The sequence below is a fragment of the Thalassophryne amazonica genome, chromosome 10 (genome assembly GCF_902500255.1).
Source record: "Thalassophryne amazonica chromosome 10, fThaAma1.1, whole genome shotgun sequence".
Lineage (NCBI taxonomy): Eukaryota > Metazoa > Chordata > Actinopteri > Batrachoidiformes > Batrachoididae > Thalassophryne > Thalassophryne amazonica.
Window position 1 is genome coordinate 23,607,442 of NC_047112.1, and position 18,948 is coordinate 23,626,389.

At 41.7% G+C, this 18,948-nt stretch overlaps 1 protein-coding gene across 1 annotated transcript in view; it reads left to right on the forward strand.

Moving 5' to 3' along the window:
* Positions 1–18,948, forward strand: part of raver2 (ribonucleoprotein, PTB-binding 2) — a 359,833-nt gene that overhangs the window by 268,261 nt on the left and 72,624 nt on the right. The window contains exon 5 of the mRNA XM_034179562.1: positions 15,314–15,505. Within this exon, the coding sequence (XP_034035453.1) occupies positions 15,314–15,505 (192 nt within the window). The remainder of the gene's footprint in view (positions 1–15,313; positions 15,506–18,948) is intronic.

The window sequence follows — 18,948 nt, forward strand, 5'->3', positions numbered from 1 at the left end:
TCACTTTCTGGCCTTCCTCTGATGCAAACTCAGTTGCTGTACCTTCACATACAAGAACCACCTTGCGGTTATGGAATCGAGGTGCAAGGGCATCATCATACCAGACATTTTCAAGAAGGTTTATAAGCTGCATCTTATTCTCCTCATTGCTGAGAAACTCTTTCCACTTGGCTGGTTTCTTAGTATTCTCCCCCTTTATGATCAGCTTCTCGCCAAACCCTCTTCTTTGTCTTTCCAAAGCCTTTATAGAAAGGGTTTTGTACATATCAGTGCTGAAGATTGTGTCAGAAGCAGGAACCATTCCAAACAGTTTAACTGCTATCTGCTTGAAGATTGGCAGTATCTCCTTCATCTGATAAAATAGAGCATTGCCATCAAGAATTCTTCTCAGTCTTCTCAGTGGGTTGGAATGCAATATTGCTTTGCTGCTTGAATTCTATGACCTTATTCTTTGGGGTTCTCAGCTTAACCTTTTTGTTCATATCAGCCATTGTCTTCAGCTTCAGTTTCTTTATGGATTTGAAGAATCCCTCATTCTTTTCCAGCCTTTCTGATATGAAATGCTGTTTGGCTTCATTTCATATCTTTCCTAGCCTAAAAATGGATTTGGGGGCCAATACCATGCACAGAGGTATGTCTACTGGACACGTTTTATGCCAGAATTGCTATTTTTTGTCATAATCAGTTTCCTGAGGGTCTGACACAGACCCATCAATACACAAATATACTGTTAACGAAGGAAAAAGGAAATTTTAACTTCTTATCTTTTGTTTTTCTATTTAACCACAGATGAAATTTATACTCCAATTTAATGTTTTATACATTTCTTTTCATATGATGTTGAGTCTTTTGCATAATATGTTGGTGCATGTTTAAATGCTATTTGTTGATTATTAATGAATTGTCATGGTGTAAACATTGTTTTTGGTAATCACTTCCTTTATCTGGGGTCGGTTTAGAAGATGACTTTCAGTCAGCTTATGTTTGTTAGGAAAAGAAGATAAAAGGTATATGTCATTTATTGTATCTGATGTGTTTTCAAATAACTTTATATTGGAAGCAATTTGATGCCAAGTGGGCGGAGTTTGTGACCAGCGCATAGCGTTCTTTAAAAGAACTGAACGCAATGGAACACTTTCATCTGTGGACCCTTCAACACTCGTCTCTTCAGCTCTTAACTTTCCTTTTCCTTTTCAAATTAAGAGCAAAATTAAGAGTGAATTTGCTCTTAATTCAGCAAATAAAGACTGTTTGAACTTACCTTCAATGTTGTTTTCTGCTCAGGGGCCTCCAGTTGTGCAACAATTGTAACAGAAAGACATGCACAAAATTTAAAAAGATGGAATAATATCACTTGATTTGTTCAACAAGTGGTTTATGGATCTACAGTTTCCACATCCTGAACATTCTGCATGATGTTTTTTGTTTTGTTTTTTTAATTGCATTGTGGGTACACATCTCACGGTTCAGTACAGGTAAAATCTTTCAGTTTTTCGGTTTCACTGTTCGTTGCACCCTTAGTATGCAAATTTAAAATGTATGTGTTTTGGTGTATTCTGAGAAAATACTCATACTCAACAAAAATATAAACGCAACACTTTTGGTTTTGCTCCCATTTTGTATGAGATGAACTCAAAGATCTAAAACTTTTTCCACATACACAATATCACCATTTCCCTCAAATATTGTTCATAAACCAGTCTAAATCTGTGATAGTGAGCACTTCTCCTTTGCTGAGATAATCCATCCCACCTCACAGGTGTGTCATATCAAGATTCTGATTAGACACCATGATTAGTGCACAGGTGTGCCTTAGACTGTCCACAATAAAAGGCCACTCTGAAAGGTGCAGTTTTGTTTTATTGGGGGGATACCAGTCAGTATCTGGTGTGACCACCATTTGCCTCATGCAGTGCAACACATCTCCTTCACATAAAGTTGAAGAGAACACATCTCCAACGTGCCAAACGCCAGCGAATGTGAGCATTTGCCCACTCAAGTCGGTTACGATGACGAACTGGAGTCAGGTCGATACCCCTATGAGGACGACGAGCATGCAGATGAGCTTCCCTGAGACGGTTTCTGACAGTTTGTGCAGAAATTCTTTGGTTATGCAAACCGATTGTTTCAGCAGCTGTCCGAGTGGCTGGTCTCAGACGATCTTGGAGGTGAACATGCTGGATGTGGAGGTCCTGGGCTGGTGTGGTTACACGTGGTCTGCGGTTGTGAGGCTGGTTGGATGTACTGCCAAATTCTCTGAAACGCCTTTGGAGACGGCTTATGGTAGAGAAATGAACATTCAATACACGAGCAACAGCTCTGGTTGACATTCCTGCTGTCAGCATGCCATTTGCACTCTCCCTCAAATCTTGCGACATCTGTGGCATTGTGCTGTGTGATAAAACTGCACCTTTCAGAGTGGCCTTTTATTGTGGGCAGTCTAAGGCACACCTGTGCACTAATCATGGTGTCTAATCAACATCTTGATATGGCACACCTGTGAGGTGGGATGGATTATCTCAGCAAAGGAGAAGTGCTCACTATCACAGATTTAAACTGGTTTGTGAACAATATTTGAGGGAAATGGTGATATTGTGTATGTGGAAAAAGTTTTAGATCTCTGAGTTCATCTCATACAAAATGGGAGCAAAACCAAAAGTGTTGCGTTTATATTTTTGTTGAGTATATATATAAAATATAGTTTTTATAAGTTATAAGTGATAACATCACTTATAGTCTACATGATCACATTCTAACTTATGGATCACATGTTGGTTTGTAGCTGTCCAGAATTTTTGTCAACGTCTTTGCAGGTCAGTACCGTGATAGAAAGCAGCATTCAGACTTTCAAATCTACTGATTGCATAAAAAGTATCCTTTAACTCAGACAGAGCACAAACATTCAGTTGATGGAACATGCTCTGTACAAACAATTTTCTGTGTGCTGCTGCTACTGTTTGGACTGATTTTTTTCTTAACCATTACATTGTCATGACTTGCTGTATCATGTATATTGCTGTCTGTGATATATCTTGCGTTTAGCTCTCTATAGTGACATGTGGAGTTTATTGCACTCCCTAAAGAGCCTCTTGGGTGCAGACTGGATTCCTTCGGGGAATATCCTTGAGCAGAACCAATTCCACCAATTTGCAGCAGACGTACCATTTACATTCAATCAAATCTTGCTGTTTCTGAGACTGCTATTACCACTATTGATGTTACTATCCCTGTAAAAATGTAAATGGCTTCTTGATGCTTAGCTTAAAGGGTTTGGGGATAAGTATGACTGGACCAAGGGAAGCTATTAGTTCCACACCTGCTCTCATCAGAATGTGGAAGCAAATAATGGTTATTACGAAGAATCAATCAAACTTCATATTTTGACTACCTGATAGAAGATGAGCACACAGTAATTTTCTTGGGCCTCAAAGGCACATTCCAACTTGAAAGTAGATCTTTATAAGAAACTCATGTGGTTGTCATCTCATAGCAATTTAGTGTGTTTCTTTGACTAGTTGACATGATTTTTCCATGTCTATGATATTCTTGCTTCATCATGAAATCCAAAAACATGAGATTCTGCTGAGTGGTGACTCGATACCTAGTTCCTACTAGTCAGACTGCATGAAACTGGTTATTTGAATGGGTTAAATGTACATGACAGGATTCACTGTGCCCATGACAGTGACAAACTGAATTCTGTTTGGAAATTTGACTGTGAATGTGGAAATGGATGTTGTTTGATTGAATGTTAGCCCTACAATGGACCAGTGACCTGTCCATGGTGTATCAGGCCCCAACCGTTTGTTCCTCTAAACACGACAAGTGGTGGATGTTGGCTGGATCACATCTATCGGTATATGTGAGTATCAGCTGTGAGGTTACAGGAGCGGATTCCCAGGATTTTGTGTAATTCTGCTAAAAGTCACAACCATGAAAAGCAAGAACATAAATCATTTCCTCCTTGGCAGATGTGATTAGGTTATAGATTTAAGATTGTGCCAGTGCTGTACAGAAGGTGCCATTAAATTTAGAATTCCATTCAGAACAGATGTTATTGTGGTGGCCTCACGGTGTTTATTCCCTTGAGAAGAGCAAGAGGGTGTATTGCTTTCATTTTTTATCATATCAACCCTTTTGTCAAAGTGGCTGAGATGAGCTCTTTTCCCTCTATCACAATATCACAACCCAGTTATTTGGCCGTGTGCCACCTAAATCAAACCATAAATTCACATACTGTACAGCGTGCATAAGTCTCTTGACAAAAACACTTCTTTCATTGGGATGTTGTTGAAACTTGTGGCGTAGACGTGGGGTGACAGACTTTTTATCGGAGTACATCAGCACTGTCTGGATGGACAGCCTCATCTGGGCAGGGGTTGGGGGGGCGCAATTTGGCCAGTGAATCCAAATCAGTAAAATGCCTTAGCAGTCAACCTTGTGGAAAAATGTTATTACTGTTCCTGCCGTGAACATGCAACAGAAATAGAAAGAAAGCACTTGGCAGGGACTCATATATGTTCACTGATGATTTAATGAAAGATAGAATAAATGAAAATGGTGTTTCCAGGCGTTTGGCTCTCCCAGGAATAAAAAAGGCTTCTATTAAACAGCATGGTTATTATAACAGAGAATTATAATTATCAGTCACTGCATTTGCTTGAGCATATTGAAGGCAAAATCCACTCTACTGTATTTCACATGATTAAAGGGGATGTGATGCATTCATTTATTTTCTGCATATAACTGGTAGAATTTTAAAGGATAAATCAGCAGCAGTTCATAATATACGGTATAAACATTTCTTTTTTCCAGATGATGTTCAACAAACATACAATAAAAAACCTCATTATAGATGAGTCACGGATATGAGTTTCTGCCTCAACGCTGGGGTTAGTGCTCTGTGTTTGGTTTTCGTGTCAGAATGAAGCTCTTCTTTTTCTCTGATGGCAACAAAAGATAACACTGGTCCGTCGTATCAGCCAGAGTGATTACTGGCTTATCCACTTGCTCCTGGATGATCTTGCTCGAGGGAGGGACTTCAGATTATCCACTCAAGTGTTATCAATTAGCTGCTTATTCTCCACAGTGGAAAAGGGATCTGCAGCCAGCTGTATTTCAATCCACCTTTTTACAAAGCTTTTAAAAATTTGAGGTGAAAATGGTGCCTTCTTTGAACACCTGACTGAAAAAAAATTGTTTCTTCTTGTATTTTACTTGAAAAGTGAGAGTAAGTTTAAATAGTACAGAACACAAGTTTCCAAGGTTTCTTTGGTAAAAGTGTGCTTTGCAAGAACTTGAGGATCTAATATAATAATCAGCTTTGTGGAAATCTCACAAGAATATAAAAATATACGAACGTAGACAAGATGGTCCAAAATGGTGAAGTGGACAGATAGATAACGTGTCATTTGAGCTATGTGAAATTGAAGCAGTATAGCCATCTGGCTGTCTGTTTGCCATAATTTTTGTATTATTTTTTTTGGAGTAATTATACCATTTCTAATAAACAGGAATGTTGTATTTCAGCAACACTGATATTTTTCTAAGAAAAACATTGTTTTAAAGAAGACTGCATGTGGTGTAAATAACATATAAATATATATACATAAAATATATACATATAAATAATGTCTAAGACTAAATCGGTATTTGAATAAGAGGACATTTAAAGGATAAGGGTGCAACTTTCTTGTTTCCCAGGTTAGAAAAACTTGTGAATCTGTCTGTATTGAGTCGAACGTTTACTGCTTCTTGAAGACTACAAGTACAGGGGAGTGCCAAGGATATAGTTTCTGTCTCTGTTGCACCTTTTCTGTTACTTGCTGCCTGCTCTGATCTTTGTGTTTTGTCTTCTGTCTTGCTATAATGGCTATACACTGCAAATTATTTGGTTCTTACCAAGAAAAAAAAAACCTTAGATTTAGAAGTGTTAGATCATTTATTTTGTTTTAAGAGTTAATTTCTTATTTTAAGTGTTCAACATGCTTATTTCTCAACAATCTTAATTCAAGAATCTTGTCAAGTGAAATTATCTTGCTGCATGGACAGATAATTTCACTTGTTTTGAGTACCTTGTCCCTCAGATTTTAGGGTTTTTATCTTGTTTGTACACATCCTTTTTTGCAGTATAGCAGGTAGCCAGCCCACAGAATCTGATCTGCTTCAGGGTTCTTCCTATAAAAAATACTTGGGGAGCTTTTCCCTCACCACTGTCACCAGTATTATTCATGGGGTTGGTGAAGTCTAGACAGTACTCTTCAGTAGTGCTTTGATGTGTCTTATGTTATGATTTGTCATGATTTGCGCCTGGTGGTCGGGACTTAGCCCATGGGCCCCGGCCGGGCTCAGCCCGAAATAGCGACGTGGGCCTGTCCTCCTGTGGGTTCACCACCTGCAGAGGGGGCCATGGGGGTCGGGTGCAGAGAGGACTGGGTGGCGGTCAAGGGCGGGTGGCCCAGCGGCCCGGTCCGCGCTCACAGCCCCTGCTTGTTGGGACGTGGAATGTCACCTCACTGGGGGGGAAGGAGCCTGTGCTTGTGCGGGAGGTTGAGAGATACCGACTAGAGATAGTCGGGCTCACCTCCACGCACAGCTTCGGCTCTGGTACCCAACTCCTGGAGAGGGGCTGGACGCTCCACTTTTCTGGCGTTGCCCACGGGAAGAGGCGGAGAGCTGGGGTCGCATTGCTTATCGCTCCCCAGTTCAGTCGCCATGTGTTGGAGTTCACGCCGGTGAATTAGAGGGTCGTGTCCCTATGCCTTTGGGTCGGGGACAGGTCTCTCACTGTCGTCTCGGCCTACGGGCCTAGCGGCAGTGCAGAGTACCCGACCTTCTTGGAGTCCCTGGGAGGGGTACTAGATAGCGCTCCGACTGGGGACTCCATTGTTCTCCTGGGGGATTTCAACGCCCACGTGGGCGGCGACAGTGAGACCTGGAGGGGGGTGATCAGGAAGAACAGCCTCCCTGATCTGAACCCGAGTGGTGTTCAGTTGTTGGACTTCTGTGCTAGTCACAGTTTGTCCATCATGAACACCATGTTCGAGCACAAGGTGTCCATAAGTGCACGTGGCACCAGGACACCCTGAGCCGGAGGTCAATGATTGACTTTTTAGTCGTATCATCTGACCTTCGGCCACGTGTCTCAGACACTCGAGTGAAGAGAGGGGCTGAGCTGTCGACCGATCACCTGGGGTCCTTTGCTAAGGGCTATCCAGTCCCTGTACGACCGCAGCAGGAGCTTGGTTCGCATTGCCGGTGGTAAGTCAAACCTGTTTCCAGTGCGCGTTGGCCTCCACCAGGGCTGCCCTTTGTCACTTTGACAGAATTTCTAGGCGCAGCCAGGGTGTAGAGGGGGTCTGGTTTGGGAACCACAGAATCTCGTCTCTGCTGTTTGCGGACGATGTGGTTCTGTTGGCTTTGTCAAATTAGGACCTTCAGCGTGCACTGGGGTGGTTTGCAGCAGAGTGTGAAGCGTCCGGGATGAAAATCAGCACCTCCAAATCCGAGGCCATGGTTCTTGACCGGAAAAAGGTGTTTTGCCCTCTTCAGTGGAGTGTCCTTGCCTCAAGTGGAGGAGTTTAAGTATCTCGGGGTCTTGTTCACGAGTGAGGGACGGATGGAACGTGAGATCGACAGACGGATCGGTGCAGCATCTACAGTGATGTGGTCGCTGTATCGGACCGTTGTGGTGAAGAAAGAGCAGAGTAGGGGGTCAAAGCTCTCGATTTATTGATCGATCTACGTTCCGATCCTCACCTATGGTCATGAGATTTGGCTCATGACCGAAAGAACGAGATCGCGAGTACAAGCGGCCGAGATGAGTTTCCTCTGCAGGGTGGCTGGGCGCTCCCTTAGAGACAGGGTGAGGAGCTCGGTCACTCAGGAGGAGCTCGGAGTCGAGCCACTGCTCCTCCACATCGATAGGAGCCAGGTGAGGTGGCTCAGGCATCTTTTCCGGATGCCCCCTGGACGCCTCGCTGGAGAGGTGTTCCGGGCATGTCCCATCGGGAGGAGGCCCCGGAGAAGACCCAGGACACGCTGGAGGGACTGTGTCTCTCGGCTGGCTTGGGAACGCCTTGGGGTTTCCCCGGAGGAGCTGGGGGAGGTGTGTGTGGATCGGAAGGTCTAGGCGGCTTTGCTTGAGCTGCTGCCGCGACCTGACTCTGGATAAAGCAGAAGAAAATGGATGGATGGATAATACAGTTGAATTCTGCTATTCTAACTTTTTGCTGCAATTTGTTCCTTTTCAGCTTTTGTAAGTAGCTGTATGTAATCTCAGTAATAATACTAGTAAAAATAGAAATAAAATAAATACATATATAAGGCTATATGGTTGTTGCTATTTAATCTTCTGATTTGCAGAAAATGTAAACATTTCTCTGATTGGATTGAGAGCAGCCACCCAGTCTGCACACACTAGAAATTTTCTCTGTTCCTACTGCAGAGCAGAGGGAGTCCCAAACTACTGCCCAAACATTATATTTCAGTGATACCTGATACTTTTTAAACCATGAAAATTGTTCTGAAATAAATACAGACTATAGGCATCTTTTATTTCAGAACAATTTTTTATCCTTTAATGTTTTTTCTCTGCTGCTCCTGACGTGTCTGTTTAGAACATGCATCATTTTTTGAGTAGAGCAGCTTGCTAAACATTTGCCTGCATTTACTGGGTGACTGTGAGGAGGAAGCGTAGCCCTAAACAGAAGCCCCGTGTACTTCGTCAACCCGTTCACATTTCTAACCGTTTTTCCCCACTCGGCGACACACCCACCGAGGATCAAACTCTGGTTATTGGCGACTCTGTTTTGAGAAATGTGAAGTTAACGACACCAGCAACCATAGTCAATTGTCTTCCGGGGGCCAGAGCAGGCGACATTGAAGGAAATTTGAAACTGCTGGCTAAGGCTAAGCGTAAATTTGGTAAAATTGTAATTCATGTCGGCAGTAATGACACCCGGTTACGCCAATCGGAGGTCACTAAAATTAACATTGAATCGGTGTGTAACTTTGCAAAAACAATGTTGGACTCTGTAGTTTTCTCTGGGCCCCTCCCCAATCGGACCGGGAGTGACATGTTTAGCCGCATGTTCTCCTTGAATTGCTGGCTGTCTGAGTGGTGTCCAAAAAATGAGGTGGGCTTCATAGATAATTGGCAAAGCTTCTGGGGAAAACCTGGTCTTGTTAGGAGAGATGGCATCCATCCCACTTTGGATGGAGCAGCTCTCATTTCTAGAAATCTGGCCAATTTTCTTAAATCCTCCAAACCGTGACTATCCAGGGTTGGGACCAGGAAGCAGAGTTGTAGTCTTACACACCTCTCTGCAGATTCTCTCCTCCTGCCATCCCCTCATTACCCCATCCCCGTAGAGACGGTGCCTGCTCCCAGACCATTATTAAACATTAGGTCTCTCTCTTCTAAGTCCCTGTTAGTAAATGATATAATAATTGATCAACATATTGATTTATTCTGCCTTACAGAAACCTGGTTACAGCAGGATGAATATGTTAGTTTAAATGAGTCAACACCCCCAAGTCACACTAACTGCCAGAATGCTCGTAGCACAGGCCGAGGCAGAGGATTAGCAGCAATCTTCCATTCCAGCTTATTAATTAATCAAAAATCCAGACAGAGCTTTAATTCATTTGAAAGCTTGACTCTTAGTCTTGTCCATCCAAATTGGAAGTCCCAAAAACCAGTTTTATTTGTTATTATCTATCGTCCACCTGGTCGTTACTGTGAGTTTCTCTGTGAATTTTCACACCTTTTGTCTGACTTAGTGCTTAGCTCAGATAAGATAATTATAGTGGGCGATTTTAACATCCACACAGATGCTGAGAATGACAGCCTCAACACTGCATTTAATCTATTATTAGACTCAATTGGCTTTGCTCAAAATGTAAATGAGTCCACCCACCACTTTAATCATATCTTAGATCTTGTTCTGACTTGTGGTATGGAAATTGAAGACTTAACAGTATTCCCTGAAAACTCACTTCTGTCTGATCATTTCTTAATAACATTTACATTTACTCTGATGGACTACCCAGCAGTGGGGAATAAGTTTCATTACACTAGAAGTCTTTCAGAAAGCGCTGTAACTAGGTTTAAGGATATGATTCCTTCTTTATGTTCTCTAATGCCATATACCAACACAGTGCAGAGTAGCTACCTAAACTCTGTAAGTGAGATAGAGTATCTCCTCAATAGTTTTACATCCTCATTGAAGACAACTTTGGATGCTGTAGCTCCTCTGAAAAAGAGAGCTTTAAATCAGAAGTGCCTGACTCTGTGGTATAACTCACAAACTCGCAGCTTAAAGCAGATAACCCGTAAGTTGGAGAGGAAATGGCGTCTCACTAATTTAGAAGATCTTCACTTAGCCTGGAAAAAGAGTCTGTTGCTCTATAAAAAAGCCCTCCGTAAAGCTAGGACATCTTACTACTCATCACTAATTGAAGAAAATAAGAACAACCCCAGGTTTCTTTTCAGCACTGTAGCCAGGCTGACAAAGAGTCAGAGCTCTATTGAGCCGAGTATTCCTTTAACTTTAACTAGTAATGACTTCATGACTTTCTTTGCTAATAAAATTTTAACTATTAGAGAAAAATTACTCATAACCGTCCCAAAGACGTATCGTTATCTTTGGCTGCTTTCAGTGATGCCGGTATTTGGTTAGACTCTTTCTCTCCGATTGTTCTTATGGCCTCGGACAGTGGACTCATCTCTGTGCTTGTTCTGTTAGACCTCAGTGCTGCTTTTGATACTGTTGACCATAAAATTTTATTACAGAGATTAGAGCATGCCATAGGTATTAAAGGCACTGCGCTGCGGTGATTTGAATCATATTTGTCTAATAGATTACAATTTGTTCATGTAAATGGGGAATCTTCTTCACAGACTAAAGTTAATTATGGAGTTCCACAAGGTTCTGTGCTAGGACCAATGTTATTCACTTTATACATGCTTCCCTTAGGCAGTATTATTAGACGGTATTGCTTAAATTTTCATTGTTACGCAGATGATACCCAGCTTTATCTATCCATGAAGGCAGAGGACACACACCAATTAGCTAAACTGCAGGATTGTCTTACAGACATAAAGACATGGATGACCTCTAATTTCCTGCTTTTAAACTCAGATAAAACTGAAGTTATTGTACTTGGCCCCACAAATCTTAGAAACATGGTGTCTAACCAGATCCTTACTCTGGATGGCATTACCCTGACCTCTAGTAATACTGTGAGAAATCTTGGAGTCATTTTTGATCAGGATATGTCATTCAAAGCGTATATTAAACAAATATGTAGGACTGCTTTTTTGCATTTACGCAATATCTCTAAAATCAGAAAGGTCTTGTCTCAGAGTGATGCTGAAAAACTAATTCATGCATTTATTTCCTCTAGGCTGGACTATTGTAATTCATTATTATCAGGTTGTCCTAAAAGTTCCCTAAAAAGCCTTCAGTTAATTCAAAATGCTGCAGCTAGAGTACTGACGGGGACTAGAAGGAGAGAGCATATCTCACCCATATTGGCCTCTCTTCATTGGCTTCCTGTTAATTCTAGAATAGAATTTAAAATTCTTCTTCTTACTTATAAGGTTTTGAATAATCAGGTCCCATCTTATCTTAGGGACCACGTAGTACCATATCACCCCAATAGAGCGCTTCGCTCTCAGACTGCAGGCTTACTTGTAGTTCCTGGGGTTTGTAAGAGTAGAATGGGAGGCAGAGCCTTCAGCTTTCAGGCTCCTCTCCTGTGGAACCAGCTCCCAATTCAGATCAGGGAGACAGACACCCTCTCTACTTTTAAGATTAGGCTTAAAACTTTCCTTTTTGCTAAAGCTTATAGTTAGGGCTGGATCAGGTGACCCTGAACCATCCCTTAGTTATGCTGCTATAGACGTAGACTGCTGGGGGGTTCCCATGATGCACTGTTTCTTTCTCTTTTTGCTCTGTATGCACCACTCTGCATTTAATCATTAGTGATTGATCTCTGCTCCCCTCCACAGCATGTCTTTTTCCTGGTTCTCTCCCTCAGCCCCAACCAGTCCCAGCAGAAGACAGCCCCTCCCTGAGCCTGGTTCTGCTGGAGGTTTCTTCCTGTTAAAAGGGAGTTTTTCCTTCCCACTGTAGCCAAGTGCTTGCTCACAGGGGGTCGTTTTGACCGTTGGGGTTTTACATAATTATTGTATGGCCTTGCCTTACAATATAAAGCGCCTTGGGGCAACTGTTTGTTGTGATTTGGCGCTATATAAAAAAATTGATTGATTGATTGATTGATTGTTCTGTCTGAGTTATTTTCATTAGTTACTTCCTCCAAACCATCAACATGTCTATTAGACCCCATTCCTACCAGGCTGCTCAAGGAAGCCCTACCATTAATTAATGCTTCGATCTTAAATATGATCAGTCTATCTTTATTAGTTGACTATGTACCACAGGCTTTTAAGGTGGCAGTAATTAAACCATTACTTAAAAAGCCATCACTTGACCCAGCTATCTTAGCTAATTATAGGCCAATCTCCAACCTTACTTTTCTCTCAAAAATTCTTGAAAGGGTAGTTGTAAAACAGCTAACTGATCATCTGCAGAGGAATGGTCTATTTGAAGAGTTTCAGTCAGGTTTTAGAATTCATCATAGTACAGAAACAGCATTAGTGAAGGTTACAAATGATCTTCTTATGGCCTCAGACAGTGGACTCATCTCTGTGCTTGTTCTGTTAGACCTCAGTGCTGCTTTTGATACTGTTGACCATAAAATTTTATTACAGAGATTAGAGCATGCCATAGGTATTAAAGGCACTGCGCTGCGGTGGTTTGAATCATATTTATCTAATAGATTACAATTTGTTCATGTAAATGGGGAATCTTCTTCACAGACTAAGGTTAATTATGGAGTTCCACAAGGTTCTGTGCTAGGACCAATTTTATTCACTTTATACATGTTTCCCTTAGGCAGTATTATTAGACGGCATTGCTTAAATTTTCATTGTTACGCAGATGATACCCAGCTTTATCTATCCATGAAGCCAGAGGACACACACCAATTAGCTAAACTGCAGGATTGTCTTACAGACATAAAGACATGGATGACCTCTAATTTCCTGCTTTTAAACTCAGATAAAACTGAAGTTATTGTACTTGGCCCCACAAATCTTAGAAACATGGTGTCTAACCAGATCCTTACTCTGGATGGCATTACCCTGACCTCTAGTAATACTGTGAGAAATCTTGGAGTCATTTTTGATCAGGATATGTCATTCAATGCGCATATTAAACAAATATGTAGGACTGCTTTTTTGCATTTGCGCAATATCTCTAAAATTAGAAAGGTCTTGTCTCAGAGTGATGCTGAAAAACTAATTCATGCATTTATTTCCTCTAGGCTGGATTATTGTAATTCATTATTATCAGGTTGTCCTAAAAGTTCCCTGAAAAGCCTTTAGTTAATTCAAAATGCTGCAGCTAGAGTGCTAACAGGGACTAGAAGGAGAGAGCATATCTCACCCATATTGGCCTTTCTTCATTGGCTTCCTGTTAATTCTAGAATAGAATTTAAAATTCTTCTTGTTACTTATAAGGTTTTGAATAATCAGGTCACATCTTATCTTAGGGACCTCATAGTACCATATCACCCCAATAGAGCGCTTCGCTCTCAGACTGCAGGCTTACTTGTAGTTCCTAGGGTTTGTAAGAGTAGAATGGGAGGCAGAGCCTTCAGCTTTCAGGCTCCTCTCCTGTGGAACCAGCTCCCAATTCAGATCAGGGAGACAGACACCCTCTCTACTTTTAAGATTAGGCTTAAAACTTTCCTTTTTGCTAAAGCTTATAGTTAGGGCTGGATCAGGTGACCCTGAACCATCCCTTAGTTATGCTGCTATAGACTTAGACTGCTGGGGGGTTCCCATGATGCACTGAGTGTTTCTTTCTCTTTTTGCTCTGTATGCACCACTCTGCATTTAATCATTAGTGATTGATCTCTGCTCCCCTCCACAGCATGTCTTTTTCCTGGTTCTCTCCCTCAGCCCCAACCAGTCCCAGCAGAAGACTGCCCCTCCCTGAGCCTGGTTCTGCTGGAGGTTTCTTCCTGTTAAAAGGGAGTTTTTCCTTCCCACTGTTGCCAAGTGCTTGCTCACAGGGGGTCGTTTTGACCGTTGGGGTTTTTCTGTAATTATTGTATGGTTTTTGCCTTACAATATAAAGCGCCTTGGGGCAACTGTTTGTTGTGATTTGGCACTATATAAATAAAATTGATTTGATTTGATTTTGATTTATTATTTAACTAAAACAATGGTGAAATGTACAAATCTAGAGTTTTCTTCAGAAATAAGAGTTGACATGGGGTGAAAAGTCAGTAAGCTTATAAACTATGAACAAATTTAGGAACATAGAATATGCTAATGTTCCAGAACTTTCTATCAGATGAAGAAGTAACAGACCCCCCTTGCCTATTAAAGAACTGGGTGACATACTGTTGCTTCTTCCTCCTGGGAAGGGTTCACTAGTCCAAAGGTTCACTACTCTGAAGGTTCAGTAGTCTGTGTGTGCAGTTAATCGAAATTAAGCCAAACACAACTCACAGAGCCTCCCGTGAAGGTTGGATAATTGCCATTTGAATGAAATGCCAGAGTCTTAATTACAGAATATTGTAAATTCGGTTTATTGTAAGTTAAAACCGAAGTGACTTTTTTTTTTTTATTAAAGTAACATTCACTGTCGCATCACAAATGAAAGAAACATCTTTTTAATTGCAAAAAAACAAACAAACAAAAAAACACGTGTAAGTATGCAGCTGTTAATGCAGCCTACTGAAACTCAGCATCAGAATATATTCATTTATTGACCTGAACCTTCAGACTAGTGAACCTTCGAACAAGTGAACCTTTGGTCTAATGGGATGTTCCCGTCTGAGCTTTTTTTCTTTCCTTTTTTTGCCTGCCATCTCCATTTGATAAATACCAATTACTTCACTGTGTGCTGTGATTTCAGGCTTCAAAAACCCAATATTCAGCATTTTTTCCACGCCAGCCAAATTACATGATAAAGCAATATTAGTATTTACTGTTATTATTGTTGTGAAACCTTATAAACCTTATGAAAGTGAGATCACATTTTGTCAAATATTAATTTTTAGATCTGTGGCCAATAATATTACTTCAGGTGTTTCCCTGCCTCACAGAAACATCACTTTGGTTCTTATTTCTATGGTTATATTCATGACGGGACTACTGGTGTCGTACCACACCATATGTGGTACGTACATATGCTTTCAATCTTTTACAAATTTTATGCCTTCTGTTTTTCAGCTTGCTCAGGATGAGGGCAGCCCGGTGCGTGGCTTCGGTGTGGTGGAGTATGAGAGTGCAGAACAGGCAGAAGCTGTGCTGATAGAGATGGACCGAATGCTCGTGGGTGGACAAGAAGTCCGGCTGTCCCTGTGTACACCTGGCACCTCAGGAAGAAGCAGCCTGGCAGCACTCATTGCCGCCCAGGGTATGGTGAGTATAATGTACACAAGAGCAACACCAAATACACAACAATGAAATGATATTTTCAAAAGTCTTTTTACTGTTTGTGCAGGCTAACAAGTTTGAGAACCCTCATTTTTGTGAAATGAAGGATCATACATATAGCTTATCACAAGAGCATGAACCCCCATTACCGAAAATGTCAAAGGAGTATCTGGAGTATAAGTCACACCTGTCAAAAAAATGCCTCTTGAAGAGGAAAAAAAACATATATGAGTTCTGTTAGAAAAGTATTGGACCTTTTTATTTTTTTCAAAAACCTGATGGATTTGAATCATGTGTGCTTGCATGAGCCAACCTTGAACCTTCGTGTGCATGTGTGAATTTTTTCACGCCTGTCGATTGCGTCATTTGCTTGTAACCAGCCTTTGTGTGAGGATGGGTGTAGTCTCTCGTTGTTTTTTTTCTTTGCAAGGAAATGACGGAACGACTGGAGCAGCGCGACTGCATCAAATTTTGTCAGAAACTGGGCGACAGCCAGGTGGAAACCATTCGGATTATTCAGACGGCTTTCTGTGATGATCCTATGGGCATCACACAGATTAAGGAGCGGTACAACCGGTTTAAAGACGGCCGCACAACGGTGGAGAACGGTTGATGGCCGCGCTCCGGTCGGCTATCAACATGCTGAAATGACCAGATCATTTCCAAAGTGAACGCTGTGGTGATGTGGGACCGTCGTGTGACTATCCGAGAAATTGCGGAAGAGGTGGACATCAGCACTTTTTCGGCACATTCCACTGTGACAGAAGATTTGGCCATGAAAGGAGTTGCAGCCAAATTCATCGGCACGAAGCTGATGGCGGAGCAAAAGCGCCACCGTGTTGAAGTCTCACATTACATGTTGTGACGTGCTCACCTCTTCCACCATTCGGAAGATTCAGACAGCTTTCGGTGGGTTTTCACTCGTGTGACTATCCAAGAAATTGTGTGAAAGGGGCTTAAGGGCCTGTCACAGTGGCGTATTCGTAGAGCTGCTCATTGCAGCGTTGTGTTTCATTTAAATACGCCCGAAATACACGCATACTCAGCCTTTAACAGTGTTCGTTCATACTTGCAGCTGCGTGTTCACTTTGTAATGTGCACACAGTCGCGTGTGCCATGCCGCACCAGTTTCAGTGCTATTTTCTGCCTCTGTTGAAGTGCGCTCTGTTCTCTACTTACTGCATGGTGTGGTGCGGCTCAAAAACAGAGTCATTTAACATTATTATTATTATTATTTAATATTTTTTTATGCAGCGAGTGCGAGTTTATTTTAGAGTCACAGCTCTTTCCAGCTTTGATCAGACTGATCGATCAGGGCGTTTGATGAGCACACCGACATGCAGCGAGTGCGCGTTTATTTTAAAGAGTCACAGCTATGATTAGACACACACACAGAGAGAGAGAGAGAGAGAGAGAGCGGTTTTATTTTAAGGAGACTCAAGACTCCTCAAAATAAAACCGCTCTCTTGCTCTCAGACAGAGAGTACATTATAACAGAGGAATTTCTCTCTGTCACAGAGAGAGAGTGAGAGCGCTTTTATGAAACGATGCAACACAGTGAAACAGTCCTCATATAATGAGTCCTGTATGATAAAGTGAAGCAATGATCTTGCAGTATTTATAGCTCCAGAAGAACAATAGGGAGATGTGAAGTGGCGCACAGTACCGTGTTGAAGCGTGGGCGGGCTTACAATAGCGGACAGTAGCACGGCGCTGCGTGTACTCGCGTGAAGGCTCCATGCTGTGCTGTACGCCGAAGAAAATTAAACAGGTTTAATTTCTTCCGTCCTACATGCGTAGCCCTCAACATACTGCTGCGTATTGAGAAAAAACTCCTCGTGAAGTGGGTGGAGAGCTGCTCATTACAGTGTAGATGATGCGCTGTAATGAGCAGCTCTACGAATCCGCCACTGTGACAGGCACTTTAAGGAAAAACTCCCTCTGATGATTTGAGGAAGAAACCTCAAGCAGACCAGACTCAAAGGGGCGACCCTCTGCTTGGGCCATGCTACAGACACAATTTACAAAATGAATATACAGGAAATTTTGCCGGTGTACAGGACAGGAGGGTTGCAGAAACAGACACCACACCCATCTCTGGATGGAGCCGCACCTCAAACAGAGAGAAAAAAACAGAATCAGGCATCGGAAAGACAACAAATACAGTATAATTTGTCAGCATTAAGCAACAAGAAAGACAGAAGAAATACTAAGGTGATCACTGGCCACTAGCCCTAAGCTTCACTAAAAGACCCAGAATTTAGGTAAAGTTGAGGCCGCAGCCCGCTCCGTTTCCTGATAAAATTAATTTAAGAGTAAAAAGCATAGTAACATAATATGCCAGTATGCTAGCCATACGAAAGGGAAAATAAGTGCGTCTTAAGTCTGGACTTGAAAGTCTCTACAAAATCTGTCTGTTTTATTGACGCAAGGAGATCATTCCACAGAACAGGGGCACGATAAGAGAAAGCTCTGTGACCCACAGACACTCAATTTTGGCATTCAGGTTTACACATCCCAAATGGCATATTCATGAAGGTAAACTTGTTAAATGGACAATCCACACTATTTTGCACATTTTCGACACAATCCTCAGTGCACATTGTTTGTGAATCAGCTTGCACAATTTTTTGCGGAAGCTATGGTATTTGCACACCTTTTTTACACACAAATATTTAGTAAATCAGACCCTATTTGTTTGTAATTTGTTAGTCACATTTCTGTTTCGACAAGTCTGACGTTTACTTGTCATGCTTTTATTCTATTTTATTTTGTTGTTTTGTTTTTGTTAGTATGGCCAAAGTAAATGGTCTAGTGGTTAAGGCGCTGGGCTTGAGACCAGAACATCCTCAGTTCAAATCCCAGCCTGACTGGAAAATCACTAAGGGCCCTTGGGCAAGGTCTTTAATCCCGTAGTTGCTCCCCCGTGTGTAGTGAGCGCCTTGTATGGCAGCACCCTGACATCGGGGTGAATGTGAGGCATAATTGTAAAGCGTCTGATGTAAAGCGTCTTTGAGTGGCTGATGTAGATGGAAAAGCGCTATATAAATGCAGTCCATTTATCATTTACCATTTCACCTCACTGAGTCTGGTCTGCTTGAGGTTTTTCCTATAATCAAAAATATCTGAGGGAGATTTTTCCTTTTCACTGTTGCCAGTGTACTTACTTCGGGGGTGGGTAAGTTTAGACCTTAAATCTTACTCATGTGTAGCACCTTGGGTGACTTATGTTGGGATTTGGTGCTGTATAAATAAATTTAATTTAACTGAATTTAATTGAAATGACACTGTCAAAGGTGTAATACCCCATGATTAACATATATACCCCGAATAATGACAATCTCAAATTCTTTGAAAATTTATTTTTATTAATTTCTTCTTTCCCAGGCAAGGTTATTATAGCAGGTGATTTCAATTTTACTTTAGAC